Genomic DNA, 16,611 nt, shown 5'->3' with positions numbered 1-16,611 from the left:
ATTTAATTAATTTTTTATTGTTCCAAAGAATTACAGTTCACATGTCTGTTATGATGATGTAAAATTATTAATAGCAAAACAGTAGGTAGCTACAGAGAACAGCCATATTAAATAGAGAACGTAATTTTTTGGACCTAATATGATTGGATTAAAAACTGCCTATTGTTAAAAACATACAGTGAGATAAAAAACAGCATGACATCTTCAAGTTGCAATTCTGCTATGATGAAGCAAAGTAACGTTATCAATTTTTTTATACATATTTTACAGTTTCTATACATATTTTGTGACCGGATAACGTAAAATTACGAAGTTAATTTAGCCTTAACTATAATCATAACTTTGACTATAACTTTAACTTTAACCACGCCTCTGGTGCAACCCACCCTTAGTTGTTGATATGAAAACTCCAAAGCAGGTGCCTTACTCCCGAAAGTGATATCAACTTGATACGAGTCTGATTTCTATTTCTTTTTTGATGTCATTGTAACGCGTAGGAATTGCGGAGCAAAATCGTATCAAAATCGAGATGTTGCCATGGCGTCTTGTCAACGTCGTTATGGCAACGTTGTTTTGTTATTTAAAATTATTAGAAGGTGACGAAAAATATAAAATACTAGCTGTTGCCCGTGACTTCGTCCGCGTCAACATAGTATAATAACAAATATGAAAAAAGTAAAATATAACCTCCTCCTTTTTGGAAGTCGGTTAAAAAGTAGCCTAAGTTACACCTTACTACATCAGCTATCTACAAAAAAAAGTCCCGGCAAAATAGCTCCAGCCGTTTCAGAGATTAGCCGGAACAAACAGACAGACAGACAGACATACAGACAAAAATTGTAAAAAATGTTGTTTTGGTGTATGTACATACATACATGTGTATGTATGTACATACATACATACACATGTATGTATGTACATACTTACGCCGGTTCTTCTCGCCGGGTTAGTTCCCGAACCGGTGGTAGGCATCATGTAGGACTTTCTGAAAACATTTATTTTAAATTTATTCAGAAATAAAACAATTTTGATTTGATTTGATTTGACATTCATATGCATGTAGTAAAAAACGGTTCTTTCAATATTACAAACAGACACTCCAATTTTATTTATATGTATAGATGTATAGAAGATGTTATATATAGATTATGTAATGTTTGTAATTTTTCGTCATACCATAAAAATACATTTCTTTAGAAGCTTTAGATGGATGTGCCCATTTTCTACTTTAGTGGGTTTAAAATGGTTATTCTCGTTAAGGAACATTTTGACATTAAACAAATATGTAAATTCCCTTTTGTAGTTACACTTAACCGAATGGGCCGGCTCGACCGGAGAAATACCACGTTCTCACAGAAAACCGGCGTGAAACAGCGCTTGCGCTGTGTTTCGCCGAGTGAGTGAGTTTACCGGAGGCCCAATTCCCTTCCCTATCCTCCCCTATTCCCTTCCCTTCCCATCCCTACCCTCCCCTATTACCCTATTCCCTCTTAAAAGGCCGGCAACGCACCTGCAGCTCTTCTGATGCTGCGAGTGTCCATGGGCGACGGAAGTTGCTTTCCATCAGGTGACCCGTTTGCTCGTTTGTCCCCTTCTTTCATAAAAAAAACCTATAAAATATAAATGTTGTATATACCTATAAAATATAAATGCAAAAGGGTACATGCGGGCGAGTCAAGCTAAGCGCGATACCAAACTTAAATGGGACCGTATAGCTGTAGAGCTCAATTGGAGGTGCCATCAATCACATTAAAAAAGCTTGCAGGCCAGCTATATTATAATGTTAAAATTATAATGAATTAATATTTATTATTAACAAAAAATGAAACGACACCATACCAATCGATACCACAGTGACCCTAAAAAAGTTTACAATACCTAACTCGGCAACAATCGATCTCAATAGATGTCGATGCCTCTGTTGCTACCGTGAAATTTGACGTTTGTACACGATCTGAAAGTCGATTCTCAGACAATTTTGTTTGTCGGGAGCACCTAAGATTTCGATTTGGTGAATGTTTCGATGCTGATTAGTTCCAAATTGAGCCACAGCCCGATCGTGCGCTATCATAGCTGTCAGGAATAGCAAAATCCATTGAGGTTGATTAGTTTCAAACCGATCTGCAGCACGATTGTGCGCTATTTTAGGTGTCTAAAGCATGTCTAAAGTGTCAAAAACCGTTGAAATCGAAAACCGAAATCGATATCAGTTTCGGGAGTAAGGCCCCTGTAAAGTTTATAGTTTATCTGTCACTCAAATGGTCATCTTGACATCACTAGGGTGGTGTCATATGGACTAATGATTCCATATGACACCACCTGGGGTATCGTCCAAGTGGAAGGAACGCAACTTTTTAATTTGTAGGTAATCGGAAAGGAGTCGCGGTTCTTATATTACGATTGGTGTCCAAATTAGTTGGACGCAATGTGCGAGCTCTCACAAGTCGCTATAACTATACGATTTAGTTGGCCAACTTGAAATTGTAAGTCTGCGGTCGCTCTTACTCCCGAAACTGATTCGATTTCGACTACGAGTCATTCGATGTCGATTCTAATTAGTAACTTAGCGTCTACACTCTACGGCGTCTTTTGTACTCTCAAACAAACTCAAATCAAAATCGACTTAGCGTTGACTTGAAATAGATCAATCTCGAAACCCTATATTTGTCAGTAGGAAATATCTGAAACTAATAACTGGAAAATATGATTAATTCATTACTATAATCAAAACGTGACGCACAAAAAAGTAATAGCGGTGATTTAACCAATGCCGCCATGCGACCGTAGATAATTCCAATCACCTTCAAACCCGTAACAAAATAGTCTAAAATAGTGCTTCTAGGATCTTAGTATTTAGTAAGTATGCGTCAATTTGTTTATATATATTTTACAGACTTATCAAATATCAATAATATTGAGATTAGTTCGTTAAGAGGGATTTTTTCTAAATTCTACCTGAAAGGAAAGGAATTATTGGGAATCTAATATTAAATTACTTATAACTTATTTCTTGCGGCCGAAACCGCGTTCAAAAGTTATTTCAAAAGTTATAAAACTAATTTGGTAGAGTTTTTGTGCAACACTTAAAGTCACAAAAGGATTACAAAAAGTAGTCCAAACAAAAAACGTTAAACAAGCTGAATACTAAGCTGTCCTGACACTCCTGACAGTGATGTAGTGAGGTTGCCACAGTATATAAATGTAGAATAAGTCACAGTCACTGATAAAATATAATTTATTGTTATTGTATAAAGATCAAACAATCATAATATTATATCCTCACATTTTTTAATAGTTTTCACAGAGCCAGTACTGGCTGCCAATAAGACTGGCAGCCAGTATTGGCTTGGTATATGCCGCGTGTGAACACTTTTTCAAGCCAGGCCAAACTGTTCACACGCGGCATATACCAAGCCAATACTGGGTGCCAGTCTTATTGGAGCCAGTACTGGCTCTGTGAAAACTAGTCTTAAAATAACTACTGTACTGTCGTAACTCGTACCGGCTCTACACTTTGTAGGAACAATGAACATGTATAATAATAATAATACTGTGGATCATCCTACTCCTTCCCATTGTTCCACAAAACTTGGAAAAAGTTAGATGAATCAAACTCAGACCTCCGAGTCAAGAGCACCTGATTTAAAAGTAGGTATTTTCGTCTTATTAGATACATGACCCTAATAACTGCTAGGGAACACATATCGTTCGGGGCGATTGATCTCTCTTTTCTTCTTTTATAATATTCATTAATCCTTGAAAATACAGCACCAGATTACTAATTAAGTAGTTAATTTGTGTCCTACTGCGCCTACTCAACATCCTATTTGAAATAGTTATTAGCTCGAGAAAACCTTGTGATCTACTACCACTAGTACTGCTAAGGCCTTAGGGCTGTTTTTAATTTAAGTAATAACGGTCAATCTGCGTAGGTACAGATGTCCGGTGTCTATAGTATTTGACTACATTTCCCTGTGTAGTTTTAATATTTCTATTTAATAACTGGAAGACTAGAATCAAATACCAATAGTACATATACATTATACACTATTTAAATAATATAATAGGGTAAGATTATATTATAACCAGCTGTTGCCCGCGACTTCGTCCGCGTCCACGTCAAAACTTTTTTTCGTAAACAATATTTCTTTTTAACCGACTTCCAAAAAACGAGGAGGTTATATTATGTTCGGCTGTGGTAATAAAAAGGGTGAAAGCGTAACAAACATCTGCTTTCACGTTTATAATATTAATAACTAGCTTTTGCCCGCGGCTTTGCTCGCGTTAAAAAGTATTAGTAAATACAAACTTTTATCGCCTATTTAAACCCCTTGGGGGTGGAATTAATCAAAATCCTTTCTTAGCGGATATTGCCTACGTCATAACATCTACCTGCATGGCAAATTTCACCCCGACCGTCCAATGGTTTGGGCTGTGCGTTGATAGATCACCATGTCAGTCAGTCACCTTTGAGTATATATATATATATATATATATATATATATATATATAAACGAAATATATATATATATATATATATATATATATATATATATATATATATATATAATATATATATATATATATATATATATAGGGATGTCCAAACAAATCATTTTAAAAAATTCGTCTTTCAGCGCTGCTACTTTCACAGTGAACTCTCTACAAGGAACACGTACACACTCTAAAGTATTATCACTTATTTTTGTTACACCCTGTAGATAAGGATAGTGTTTTAAGTGTTTATGGAAAGGGATGTCCAAACAAATCATTTTAAATATTTCCCTTTCCGAAAACCTAAAAGTTAAAGTCTTATGAGATGACGGCATATCCTTAGAGGATTTCGTAGTTGCCCATTAAATTTTAACAAACGGATGTGCTTAATTTTGTTACCTTAATTCCTTATTTTAGAGGTGGAAATGGTGGTAATAAATAGTGTGTCTGTCTGTCTGTTACCTAAAAGGTACAATTCATAATAATCATAGTTACTAACACTAAAAACCACTAAATCGAACTAGATAGAATTTAGTATTACGACTTTGAGTCCTGGAACAGGATATAAGCCATCTAGCAGTCTACCTACTTACCTACTGACTTCACTACCAGTGGCGTAACAACAGGGTGGTATGGCTGACAAAATGCCACGGGCCCCGACTAAAGAGGGCCCCGGCAGATAAGGCCGCTGGCTCAAAAATATTTTTTATTGATTATACCTACCCATCTTTTATTAAGGTGACGATTTTTTACTGGTTACGTGACGATGGGGCCCTATGAATTTGCCAATGGCACCGGTCAGTATAGTTACGCCACTGTACATTACATAAAAACAACAAAACATAAGCTCACGCCGCCGTTACGGTGTTTATTTCAACTGGTTATCACAACAAACAACTAACAATACGTAAATAGTTCAGGTTATGAACGCAGGCACAATAAATAAGGACTATTATTTATAACAACATAGTAATCATAATTCCATGTTATTCAAACGCACATAGATAATGAATGCCGTTTAAATTTGATTCTAGATATTAGTGCAGCATTTGTGCGCTAAAACAAACTTCTGTTGTACAGACTACAGTTTAGACGAATTAGAATTCCGTTTCCCAGAGTTCCGTGAATAAATATCCAAGTGGTCACCATTTTTTTTAGTATTATTTTATGTTAGCGTTGAATAAGAAATAATCAATAACAAACCCCCTTTTATCACATGTTTGTGTAAATTATTAAAAAGAATTCAATCGAGACTAGGGCACAGTTGTAAGGTTTATAGAAACCACCTCCTAAGCTAAGTGCAATAAAAAAATAAGCTAAGCCTTAAACCATTGGATCTGATAGTATAATCTAGTAATATCAATCGTGGTACCTGCAAATGCAGGTACCACGTAAATAGGTACCACGATTTTCAATTACACTAACATAGCTATTAAACCATAAACAATGTACACAATCATTTTACGATTAATTGGTACCTAACTTGTTTATAGACGATCAGATATTGGAGCATGTATATCGAACGCCATTATACGATATAATATGCAATTATGTACAATTATATAGAATTGAGGAAGATCATAGAATCCCACAACTAATGGCCCCACATTCCGAAGATATAAACACCGCAACACCAAGAATGATTTAATATTTTCCGCACTTTTTCATTTTACGTAATTAAAGGCGCTGTAGTTTTTTGCAACGTCTTTAGTGCTGGATGCAGTGTCGTATGTTCCTTAGGCTGTTTTTATGCCCCGCCCGATGGCGCAGCCTGGCCGCAACATCGCGAGATTATTTCATGGACAGGCATTTCATTTTTAGTATTTCTTAGGCTTTTATTCAAAATAAAACTTTTATTGCCTTATTAACAATCGATAAGACAGAACTGATGATGTAACTGTGTTGGTCTCAGACGTTGTTGGTCTGAGTCATGAGCAACATGGACCATAGACTGATTCTGCCTCTATCATTGTTCTAAAAAGACACTAAAAATTTACTGCAACTTTACACTTAATAATTTTATTAAAATGTGCATTAGCTACGGAACTCGAATTCGCGCGTGACCGCTCGCACTTGGCTAGGTCACTTCCGTCACATTCACACCACTACCACCTACTACGGAACTATTAGAATACCGAGGTGCTCAATCACTGAACTATGACATATTAATTACAGATTTATAAGTGACACGTAAATTAATATATGAGACACCGATTACGCATTCTTATCTAGCTGTTATTATAATAATGTGGAAAAACGGAAGCTCAAACACATTAAGGGGTACACAACACATTAGCTACATGCGACCGACTTCTTTCGCCGCGACGACTAAAACGTTGTACATCAAGTCGCGATTCGCGAATGTGAACAGTCATGAGACCTAGTCACTTTCATATTATTAAGCTATTAGCAATAGTCACATCAAGCACAAGTTCAGTGAATGGTAAAGTTACTTAGTTAGTCTTTATATTGCATCGGTTAATTTAAAGGAAGATGTTTTGGATATACAATCGCAAATGCAATAAAAAACCTCAATACTTAGCGTTTTCCTAAAAACATTTTACTAAGTAATATGTTATGTATAGGAAGTAGGTAAGTATGAATTAGCGATATCATCTTGCAAATCATTTTAAATAAACATTGTTCTTTTGATATTATAATTGTTTTATGAAATGTACTTGATTATTAAATTATTATTACATATTTACTTTGTTATTTATTTGATGTTTTAATAACGTTTAATAGCGTTTAATACATTATTATGAAAGATAAAGACTAATTGTAAATTATGAGGCACGAATCGCGTCTTCTGTCGCGTCGCGGTAATTGTAGGTCGCGTGTCGCACCATGTGTGTAGCCATAGTGTGCCTTAAGGTGCCAGTTGGCAGCGGACGAAATGAAGCAACCGCAGACGACGTGTCGTCGCGACACTACTGGTTTGTAATTTTGTATGTATTTCTATGAAATGCCCTGCGCAGCTAGCGAGTAGCGACACGAAGCTATAGCGACACTTATTCATAGAAATACATAGAAACCAGCGGGGCTAAAATGGTCGCTTTGGAGAATCATTTTATGATTAATTTTTAAACTCCACTTTGCGTGCAATTCATATAGTGATTCGCTTACATCAATGATTGGTCTCTCGCGCGGCGCTCGCACGCGGCGACCAATCATTCTATCGAAGCGAATCACTATATGAATTGCACGCAAAGTGGAGTTTAAAAATGAATCATATTATGATTCAATATATGATTCTCCAAAGCGACCATTTCAGCCCCGCAGTAGTGTCGCGACGACACGTCGTCTGCTGCGACTTCAAGTAGCCGGCTTCCAAGTTGTACCTTTAGTCCGATGTGGTCCGAACATTGTTGTGACGTAAATGCTTTAGTTTTAAAAATTTGAATATTGTAATTTGTACAGAACTTATGGGAAAACCTTTATTTGAATAGGCAAAGTATTTGCGCAACAAACAAAGTCATAAACCTGTTGAGTGTTGGTGTCTTCCAACGAAACTGGTGGGTTTTTTAAAACTTCCTTAGATTCCTCGATCTTTAAACATATTTTATTTCGTTTCTAATATAAACATTTCTCATAGTTACTAAATACCATGAACTACCTTTTATATGAAATAAAGAAAATATAGCCATGGTTTACCGATTTGATTTTTTTACCAATCAGTTATTCACTGCAATCCAAATAAGCTAGGTATGTTTACACAAGTATATTTCATACTTGGGTAAACATACCTAGCTTATTTGGATTAATACGGAATAAGGCGAAACTAAGTAATGATACAAAATGTAATCGTTATTTGGTCATAACTTTATCATTTAGGCCATCAATACCACAACATTTTAGTAATTCTAAGTCTGTTCCTACTTATATTCATGTTAACATAAACACTATTTAACGCCTCCGTGGTCTAGTGGTTAGAGCGTCGCTCTCGACTCCGGAGGTCGTGGGTTCGAATCCCGCGTTGGAAACATGTTATTTCCAAGTTTGGTTAGGACAATGCAGGCTGATCACCTGATTGTCTGACAAGTAAGATGATCCATGCGTCGGATGGGCATGTAAAAAGTCGGTCCTGCGCCTGATCTCTCGCCAGTCGTGTCGGTCTTCCGTCCCACTGGGTTATGAGAGTAAAGGAATAGAGAGTGCTCTTGTGTACTGCGCACACACTTGGGCACTATAAAATTACTCCTGCGTACCTGGTCTGGTTTCAATGAAACCGGCCACCGTCACCGAAACCGGTGTGGGGAGTATTATTATTATTATTATTTCGCATAAATTATTTATACTATCCATATCCATCCATCCTAATATAATAAATACAAGTGTGTCTGTCTGTCGGTCTGTTACCTTTTCACGCCCAAACGCCCACGCTGGCCCGATTTTGCTGAAATTTGGTATGGAGATACTTTGAGTCCCGGGAAAGGACATAACATAGGTACTTTTCATCCCAACAAAATCGGTTCCCGCGCGATAAACAAATTTTGGCGCAACGGACGTGCGGGCGTTATCTACGAGTATATAGTTATAGTATAAAAAGTAAAATTTATACAAGATTCTGAAATAATAGCTTCTAAATATTATGTTAATTGATTTGCAGCCAATAAGTGTATTGAAAGACAGACCGACAATTAAGTTACATTATTAAGCAGTGCAATCGTACAAATAACTATATTATAATATTTTGTTAATTTTAAATGATAAAAGGTCAATAAACCTACAACATGTAGGATTACGTGAACAAAAAATTTCAAGGAGATATAAAGTCATAACAACTTACGCACATAATATGAGCCTTTCAAGTTTTGATAGATATATCCTACTACTAGATGATACAATAAACTATAAAAAAGATTATGTCATTATAATATTGTATGTATTTGTTACTGATTTACGCAAAAAACTTAAAACGTGAGTTCTACGGAAAGACCAGTAAAAATAATATTTTACTATCAATTATTAGACGGTATAATGGCGTTTTTTTTTTAATTTAGCAAGTTAAAAGGAAAAAAGACACTTAATAGATCACTTTTAAATATTTTGTGTCTCCGTCTTAGTCTGACCCCTGCAGCTAATACAAACTTTGTATTAACTCCGTGGTCTGACCGTTCGCATTTGTTGGTCCGTCGGTCCTTTCGACAGATTTGTTAGGGTTTTATATAAAAACATTCATTAAATAGCTCTTCAATTATTAGTTAATTAATTGCTCTGAGTGCTAACGTAAGTGCCAAAATTAATGAAAATACGGATCCCTCCTTGCCGAGTTAAACTTGTACTTGGCCGGTTTTTTGTGCCTAATTAACCACCAAAGTCAGCACAAAAGTGTTACAAGAACAATGTGACTTTAAATACCACCTGTCATGCGATGTGCACGCGCCGCTCAGACGGTAATTGTCACCAGCGATCATTGAAAACAAGGCACCCAGGTTTAATAACAAATCGGTAAAACACCTAAATTATACATAGATTTATATCTATGTATAATTTAGGTGTTTTACTCATTAGTTTGCTATATTATTATAGCAAACTAATGAGTGGATTTCAACAACTTGCATTTTTTATATAATTTTGGTGAAAATTTTTGTTTCCACCAAAATTGGGGATTAGGTGTTTACGGGAAACTGGTACGACAACCACCACCTATCAATGGTATTTTGTAAAAATAATGTTTTACACACCCTCTTACCCACCAAAATTTACCCACCCAAATTGGAATTTGCGAGAAAAATAATCTTTAAAAGAAAACTATGGGCACAGTTAAAGTTATAGCATATTAACTTCACTATAAACAAACCAAAACTCTACCGATATTCAAAATAACAACATGATAGCCCCAAGTAGGGTAATTTAAGTATACCAAAATTGCATAAAATCGGGGTTTTTTTGATAAAACGGTTTTCTTTAATTTCTGGCTGGAAACTGGTACCCACGGTTTCTACGAAAATTCTATGTACCATGGTAACATAATATTACATAAATAACCAGACTTTTTAGTTTTCTGATTTTTTTTGTCTATGATATCTGTCCTTTTTCCTTGAGCATGATCGTGTTGCTTGAAAAAAAATGTCCTTAGGTGTCAGTCTAGATAAGAATACTTTTTATGATCGCTTTGATCATTAATTAAATTAATAATATGCATGCCAACGTAATTTTTTCATTTGTTTTATATATTTTATTGAGAGATTGATTGCTACATTACAAATTATATCTATTGATCAATTACAACTTTAAAGCTCTAACTTCCGTCACGACACTCAAATGACTTCCGGTTAAAAAGCTCTTGCTTAGGGTTGCCTACGCGGAATAAATGTATTTTGCAGTTGTGAAAAATCATTGCGAAACAAAGAACGTAACGATAGTAGTGACTGATAAGAGAAAATAATACAAATCAAAATGGACAGTAGTCAACCTTCATTTTTGAGTTTCCTACTTTTGCTGACACGACACCACAGCAACGTCTTTAGCTGCATTATTTACTGTATTTGTAGACTATAGACTATAATTATAATATATTATCACAATTCTGCTAACAGAAAATGTTGTGTTCACCAAAAAAAAAACATAATTAGGTTACATAATAACTGCATGGGTAGTACAACGGTTTTCTAAAAGTACCTACATAATAATTATATTATCGCAGCATTCCGAACCGAAAATGAACGCAATATTTAAACATAATGTTATGCAAGTGTTTACATTTTTTGACCGGTTGCAATGCAAAACAAAATATGAAAACTCGTTTCAATGGACTGGACCAACATGGTCTGATTCTAGAATCGTCTTAAAATTGACTTTTGTTATTTATTATATTATTATTATCATTATTCATCTCAATTTACAATCACAATATAATTTTATTGCAAATTATAGGCGTAACGGTAGTAGAAAATCAGTCATGGAGGTCGCCATGTTTTTAGGGTTCCATGCCCAAAGGGCATAAGATGATAAGACCCTATTACTGAGACTTCGATGTCTGTCTGTCTGTCCGTCAGTCGGTGTGTCTCCAGGCTGTATCTCAAAAACCGATATAGCTAGAATTCATAAATTTTCACAGATTGTGGATTTCTGTTGCCGCTATAACTAAAAATAAAACAAAATTAATATTTGCATAAGCGCTAATATTTACCGAGGGCTTCCATACAAGTTACAACAAACGTAATTTTTTTGGATTTCTTGCATGTAATCAATAATGGCAACAGGTTATAATTATATAGCTTTAGTTATATGTATGTGTAAGTACTTCAATAATAATAATATTAAAATAAAATTAAGATTTAAGGGGGACTCTTACACACAAAACTATTGCCTATTTTTGCGCTACTATACCTAACGGTACAACGAGTTCAACTTGCACTTGGCCGATTTTTTTTAAAAGGCATGTTTCAAATGCCATCTACGTAAAAAAGCGGTGTGGTGGTCTTCATGACTGATGTCCGCCTACTCCTCCATTTGAATAGTTTACTACAATGTAATATAACAAGAACCTTAGCCACATGCCACAGCAAGGCGTGCCCGGCCTAGTATAGCATAATATTATACTTTGAAACTACAAAATAATATGAAATAAAAAAATCCAACTGCGTTGGCTCCCTGTACTTTTATTCTTATCGGCTTCATCGTTCTTTATTCCTGTATTTCGAATATCGTCATCAAAATTCATACCAACTAATTATATTACAGGCCAGGGCTTTTGATTCTATGAAACATAAAAAAACTTTTGCATTAAGACAGGGCCATAGGGTCAATACGAGGGTCAAGGAGGTAAAAAAATGCTGAAAGTATTAACGTTTATTCCCAGTACAAAAAAACGGGGAAGATTTGAGCGTAAACTTACATTAGAATAGCCGACGAGGATTACGTTTCGGATTTATGTAAATTTAGCTGTACATACGTGTAAAATACAAATTCAATTACCTTCCCAAGCGGTAACAATTTATAACCCGTGAGAGTTGGTCATTGTGTATGTTTATTAAAATTCCGTCGAACACTAAACTAACACACGCACTCACACACATCATTTTCATAATTTTTGACTCGCGTTTTGTTAATATTTATTTTCGACCTGTAATAGCCGGTAGAGGCTTAATATTATTATTATTGGTATGAAAACGTCAGATAAATTACTATTAAGTTTATATTATAATTAATTAGTAACATTTACAACAGTTTTAATACAATTCTGACAGAGCGATTTGATTTTTTATTTTATTTATGTGAACTAGAAAATAAAACAAAAAAAGATGGTTTAACTTATCTCCTAAAAGTGATCTCTCCAGGCCTTAGAGATTATCTTTAGGGAAAATGTTCTCTGTCTGATAATATTACATAAGTTACGTGAAATCTTGGTAAATGCCTATTTTATTAAATGGAGGAAAAAACGTCGGAGAAACCCACATGGTATAAAAGCAGCTGTACTCAACATTCGGCCTGTTCGGACTTTTTCCATGGCCCGCGTGAAGTTTAGCCATATTGAATTCCACGCCAACAAGCAAAATAGTACAAAGTCGTCGTGAAACTTTTAAATCGATTATTTTAAAGAGCATTATTATTTTAATCCCAAAAGATTTTGGTTGCGCCTTGCGACCCGCGACACCAAAGCCGAAGAGTCAAAACCAAAACGTGTTTGTGGTCCGTATATAGGTTATATAGGTTGAGTACCACTGTGGTAAAGTGTAGCGATGCCAACAGCCTCCAAGTAGGTAGCATCTGCGTCACGTGACGACAGCACACTTCTGATATAACTCACAACATTATTGACATTGACTTTCTATGACCCGCTAAAGGTCGTCGCACACGGCGATACTACAATAATGGCGATGTTGGTGATATTTAAAGATGTAACAAAACACCATAATACTTTAGGGAGTGTAATTTCACTGTGAAAGTAGCAACGCCGAAAGAGTACCGTTTACTTTTTCAGCGCTGCTACGTTGCTACAACCCCTAAATTATTATCACTTAGTTTTGTTACACCCTGTATAATATTTATCGCGGCTTGTGTTATTCCACGCTTGGAATAATTATGTTCCAGGAACTATACAAATTTAGATTTCCTATTAAACCAAATTTTAAAAATTTAATTTTAATAGGACGCAAGAAAAATACAAAGAAGAGATTGGCCTAAAGTCAGCTTTGCCTATAATGCATCCATTTTATTATATAATGGAAATATATTTTTGTATGAAAGTGTTTTAAGTGAGATTAAACGTTTTCATAAAATAATATTCTCGATGTGTATAAATAATATTCTCGCTTAAAGCCAACATCTCAACTGAGGAACAGTTGACAAAATCCCATTACGTTCACCTTTATCAACCCGAATTATATCTAATGGTTGCAGGATTTCATTTCTGTTAAATGTAAGTAATCAGTGCTAATTGCAAAGTATCAAATAACGCTTTTCTTTTATGGCTGTTTTTCGTAATTTATTGAAGTATTGTCAGTAGGATTGGTAAGATGAACTATAGTCATATTGTTGCAACAAAATATTAACTTACAGATATACTACTTAGTACTTGCTGCTTGCTACAGACCATCGTGTGAAGACTACACTCAAGTAGTGGCGTAAATAGTTTCTATGTATATTTTTGTTTGTATGAGAACGAATTGGACACGCTGTGCATTATGCTAAATACTAATAAGGCTAACAACTAGTTTACTACAAATACAATAATTAAGTACTTACTAGTCTATTACAATTTACATATTATAATACAAAGTCGTTTTTTTTCCCTCATATCCCTTTGTTCCCTTTAGTCTTTAAAACTACGCAACGGATTTTGATGATTCTTTCAGTGTTAGATAGCACATTTATCGAGGAAGGCTATATTTTATCAGGCTAAGACTAATAGGAGCAAAGAAATAGAGGAAAATGTGGAAAAAACGGGGAAAATTATTTGAAAGGGCTAACTTGTACGCGCTAATTTTAGGGACTAGGTACTGGTCCGATTTGAAAAATTATTTCAGTGTTAGATAGCCCATTTATTGAGGAAGGCTATATTTTATCAAGACTAATAGGAGAATGTTGTAAAACCGGGGGAAATTATTTGAAAGGGCTTAGCTCGCAAATTACTGGAGCAATTTTTACGTTATTTGGCACAGAGAAGAAGTAGACCACGTGAAGGATCATAGGCTATCGATTTTAATCATTTTTTCAGTGGCTATATATTTTATACCCGTACGACGCCAGGGCGGGTCGCTAGTTATTAATAAATCGTTATTATATCGATTGTTAAAAAATATCCACAGCCGAACATATTAAAACCTCCTCCTTTTCGAAGTCGGCTAAAAATCTGTACAGTGTGCTCTGTGCAGTTTTATAACGATGCGTTACGAAATACGTTGCGCTACGCCGTGCTACGAAGTGTTCTACGTCGGTCTACGCAATACGCATCATGCGTAAAAAGCAGCCCCCCTATTATGCAACTTTGTTGAACATGTACTTCATTGCTTATGGCCAGAATTTTGAACTTTCTAAAAGTAGATTTGAAAGTATGTATTAAAAAAAAAAACGAGAGCGGAAAAACGAGACACAATAGCTTTTCTATTGTTATCGCGGCCGGATGTGGCCGCTTGGGGCTTCATGAATTAAATCGAATTCAATTCGCGTGAAAATTACAACTTATTAAATGGTTTTTAAAAGTCCAAACGTCAAAATTGTGAAGCAATGAAGTTGATGTTCACCACATAATTAGGGGGTTGAATAAAATATAAATTAAAGTAATACTAATAAAACAGATTTAATGAAATAGTCAGTAGGTATGTAGTGTAGGTTATCAAAAACTCGCCAACTATATTTTGTTCGACTTTCGAATTTTAGTAACCGTTGTATACTTTACAATACGATTTAGGACAAGATGCTAAAACAGATAAACATTAAATCATAAACACAACCAAACCAGTATAAGGTCTAAGTGACCACAATGCCTACAACCTACCGTTTACTTAAGTTCATTGACATGCAAGCCCTTAGTTTATGCTGTGATTTAGGTCTTGTTAATAATATTGTACTGCGAATTAAACAATATATTGTTTTAAAGGAGTTAAAACCTACAGCTTTGTTATTATTACGTTTTTAATCATTTTATTTAGTCTTAGTCCTTAACCAACGTTTCTCTGGTATTTTGCCGGAAAAAATATGAAATATTTGTAAGCTATTTACAAAATAATTGAGTATGCTGGGCGTCTAAATTGATTGATGACTGTTAATTTTAAGTCACATCTAATTTAATTAGCCTTCTGTGAAACCACATAATAAATTCAGATACAATTTCAAGTGCAAGCGATTTTACCTTCGCTTAGATAGTAACTTAATTTAAAAAGATGGCAACATATTAAATTAATAACACCTAAATTAGAATAATTTAAAATGTGTGAACATCCAACTAATTTCGTACAAACGTAAATAATTTTTTATCCAAATTAGTGTTACGCGAGCGTGCTCATCAAACTGAAAAAGTGTTTTTGTTTATGACCTTACTGTCAATGCTTCGAAACCGATGACCGTATCGGAGATGTCGTGTTGTGGAACGAATCGGAACTCACTTGTCGGTCTCGTCTTCTGCAGCAGCTCCTGAAGTTCGGGTTGGGTATCCATTTCAACACAGAGTCTAAAAATCCTAGGCACTACGGTATACGGGGTGTTTGAAGTGCGACGTGCTTCCACCGGTGTCGCATCGCTCGGAACTGGGCATGGAAGACTATAGGAGGCCTTTATACGACGCGAGGGGTTAGGAAGGCAGACGCGCGCTGACTGCAAGCTACCGGCTGCCACCTCAAGGGTAACGCTCCTCTAACGCCTTCACTTAATATTGTCCGGTCCCAAGGTTCCGATATTATATAATTAATTACACTTCGAATTATCTTCGGATTTAATTATTATGTTTAATGCATTTATTGTTGACATTGTGGCAATGTCCGTGTAGTTTGAGTTGTGCAGGTACTTCCTATTTTAATGTGTCTATGTTCTATCTATTGACTTTGCGCATGAGTGAGAAGATATATTTGAATACCTGCATAATATTTTTTGTTCTAGAAATTATAAAATCGTTTCGAATGTTGTTATTTTGTTGCAAATCTTGGTTAATATTAATAGAATAAAAGTCTATAT

The 16,611-nt window shown here is 35.2% G+C and overlaps 1 protein-coding gene across 1 annotated transcript in view; it reads right to left on the bottom strand.

The window, feature by feature from the left end:
- LOC121733723 (organic cation transporter protein-like) overlaps positions 1-16,316 on the bottom strand; it is a 68,604-nt gene extending 52,288 nt beyond the window's left edge. Inside the window, exon 1 of the mRNA XM_042124073.1 lies at positions 16,047-16,316. Within this exon, the coding sequence (XP_041980007.1) occupies positions 16,047-16,098 (52 nt within the window). The 5' untranslated portion in view covers positions 16,099-16,316. The remainder of the gene's footprint in view (positions 1-16,046) is intronic.
- Between the last annotated feature and the right edge of the window lie 295 nt (positions 16,317-16,611).

Source organism: Aricia agestis, chromosome 14 (genome assembly GCF_905147365.1).
Source record: "Aricia agestis chromosome 14, ilAriAges1.1, whole genome shotgun sequence".
NCBI classification, from domain to species: domain Eukaryota; kingdom Metazoa; phylum Arthropoda; class Insecta; order Lepidoptera; family Lycaenidae; genus Aricia; species Aricia agestis.
Note: the sequence above shows the minus strand (reverse complement) of the source record. Positions and strands in the feature narration are given on the sequence as shown.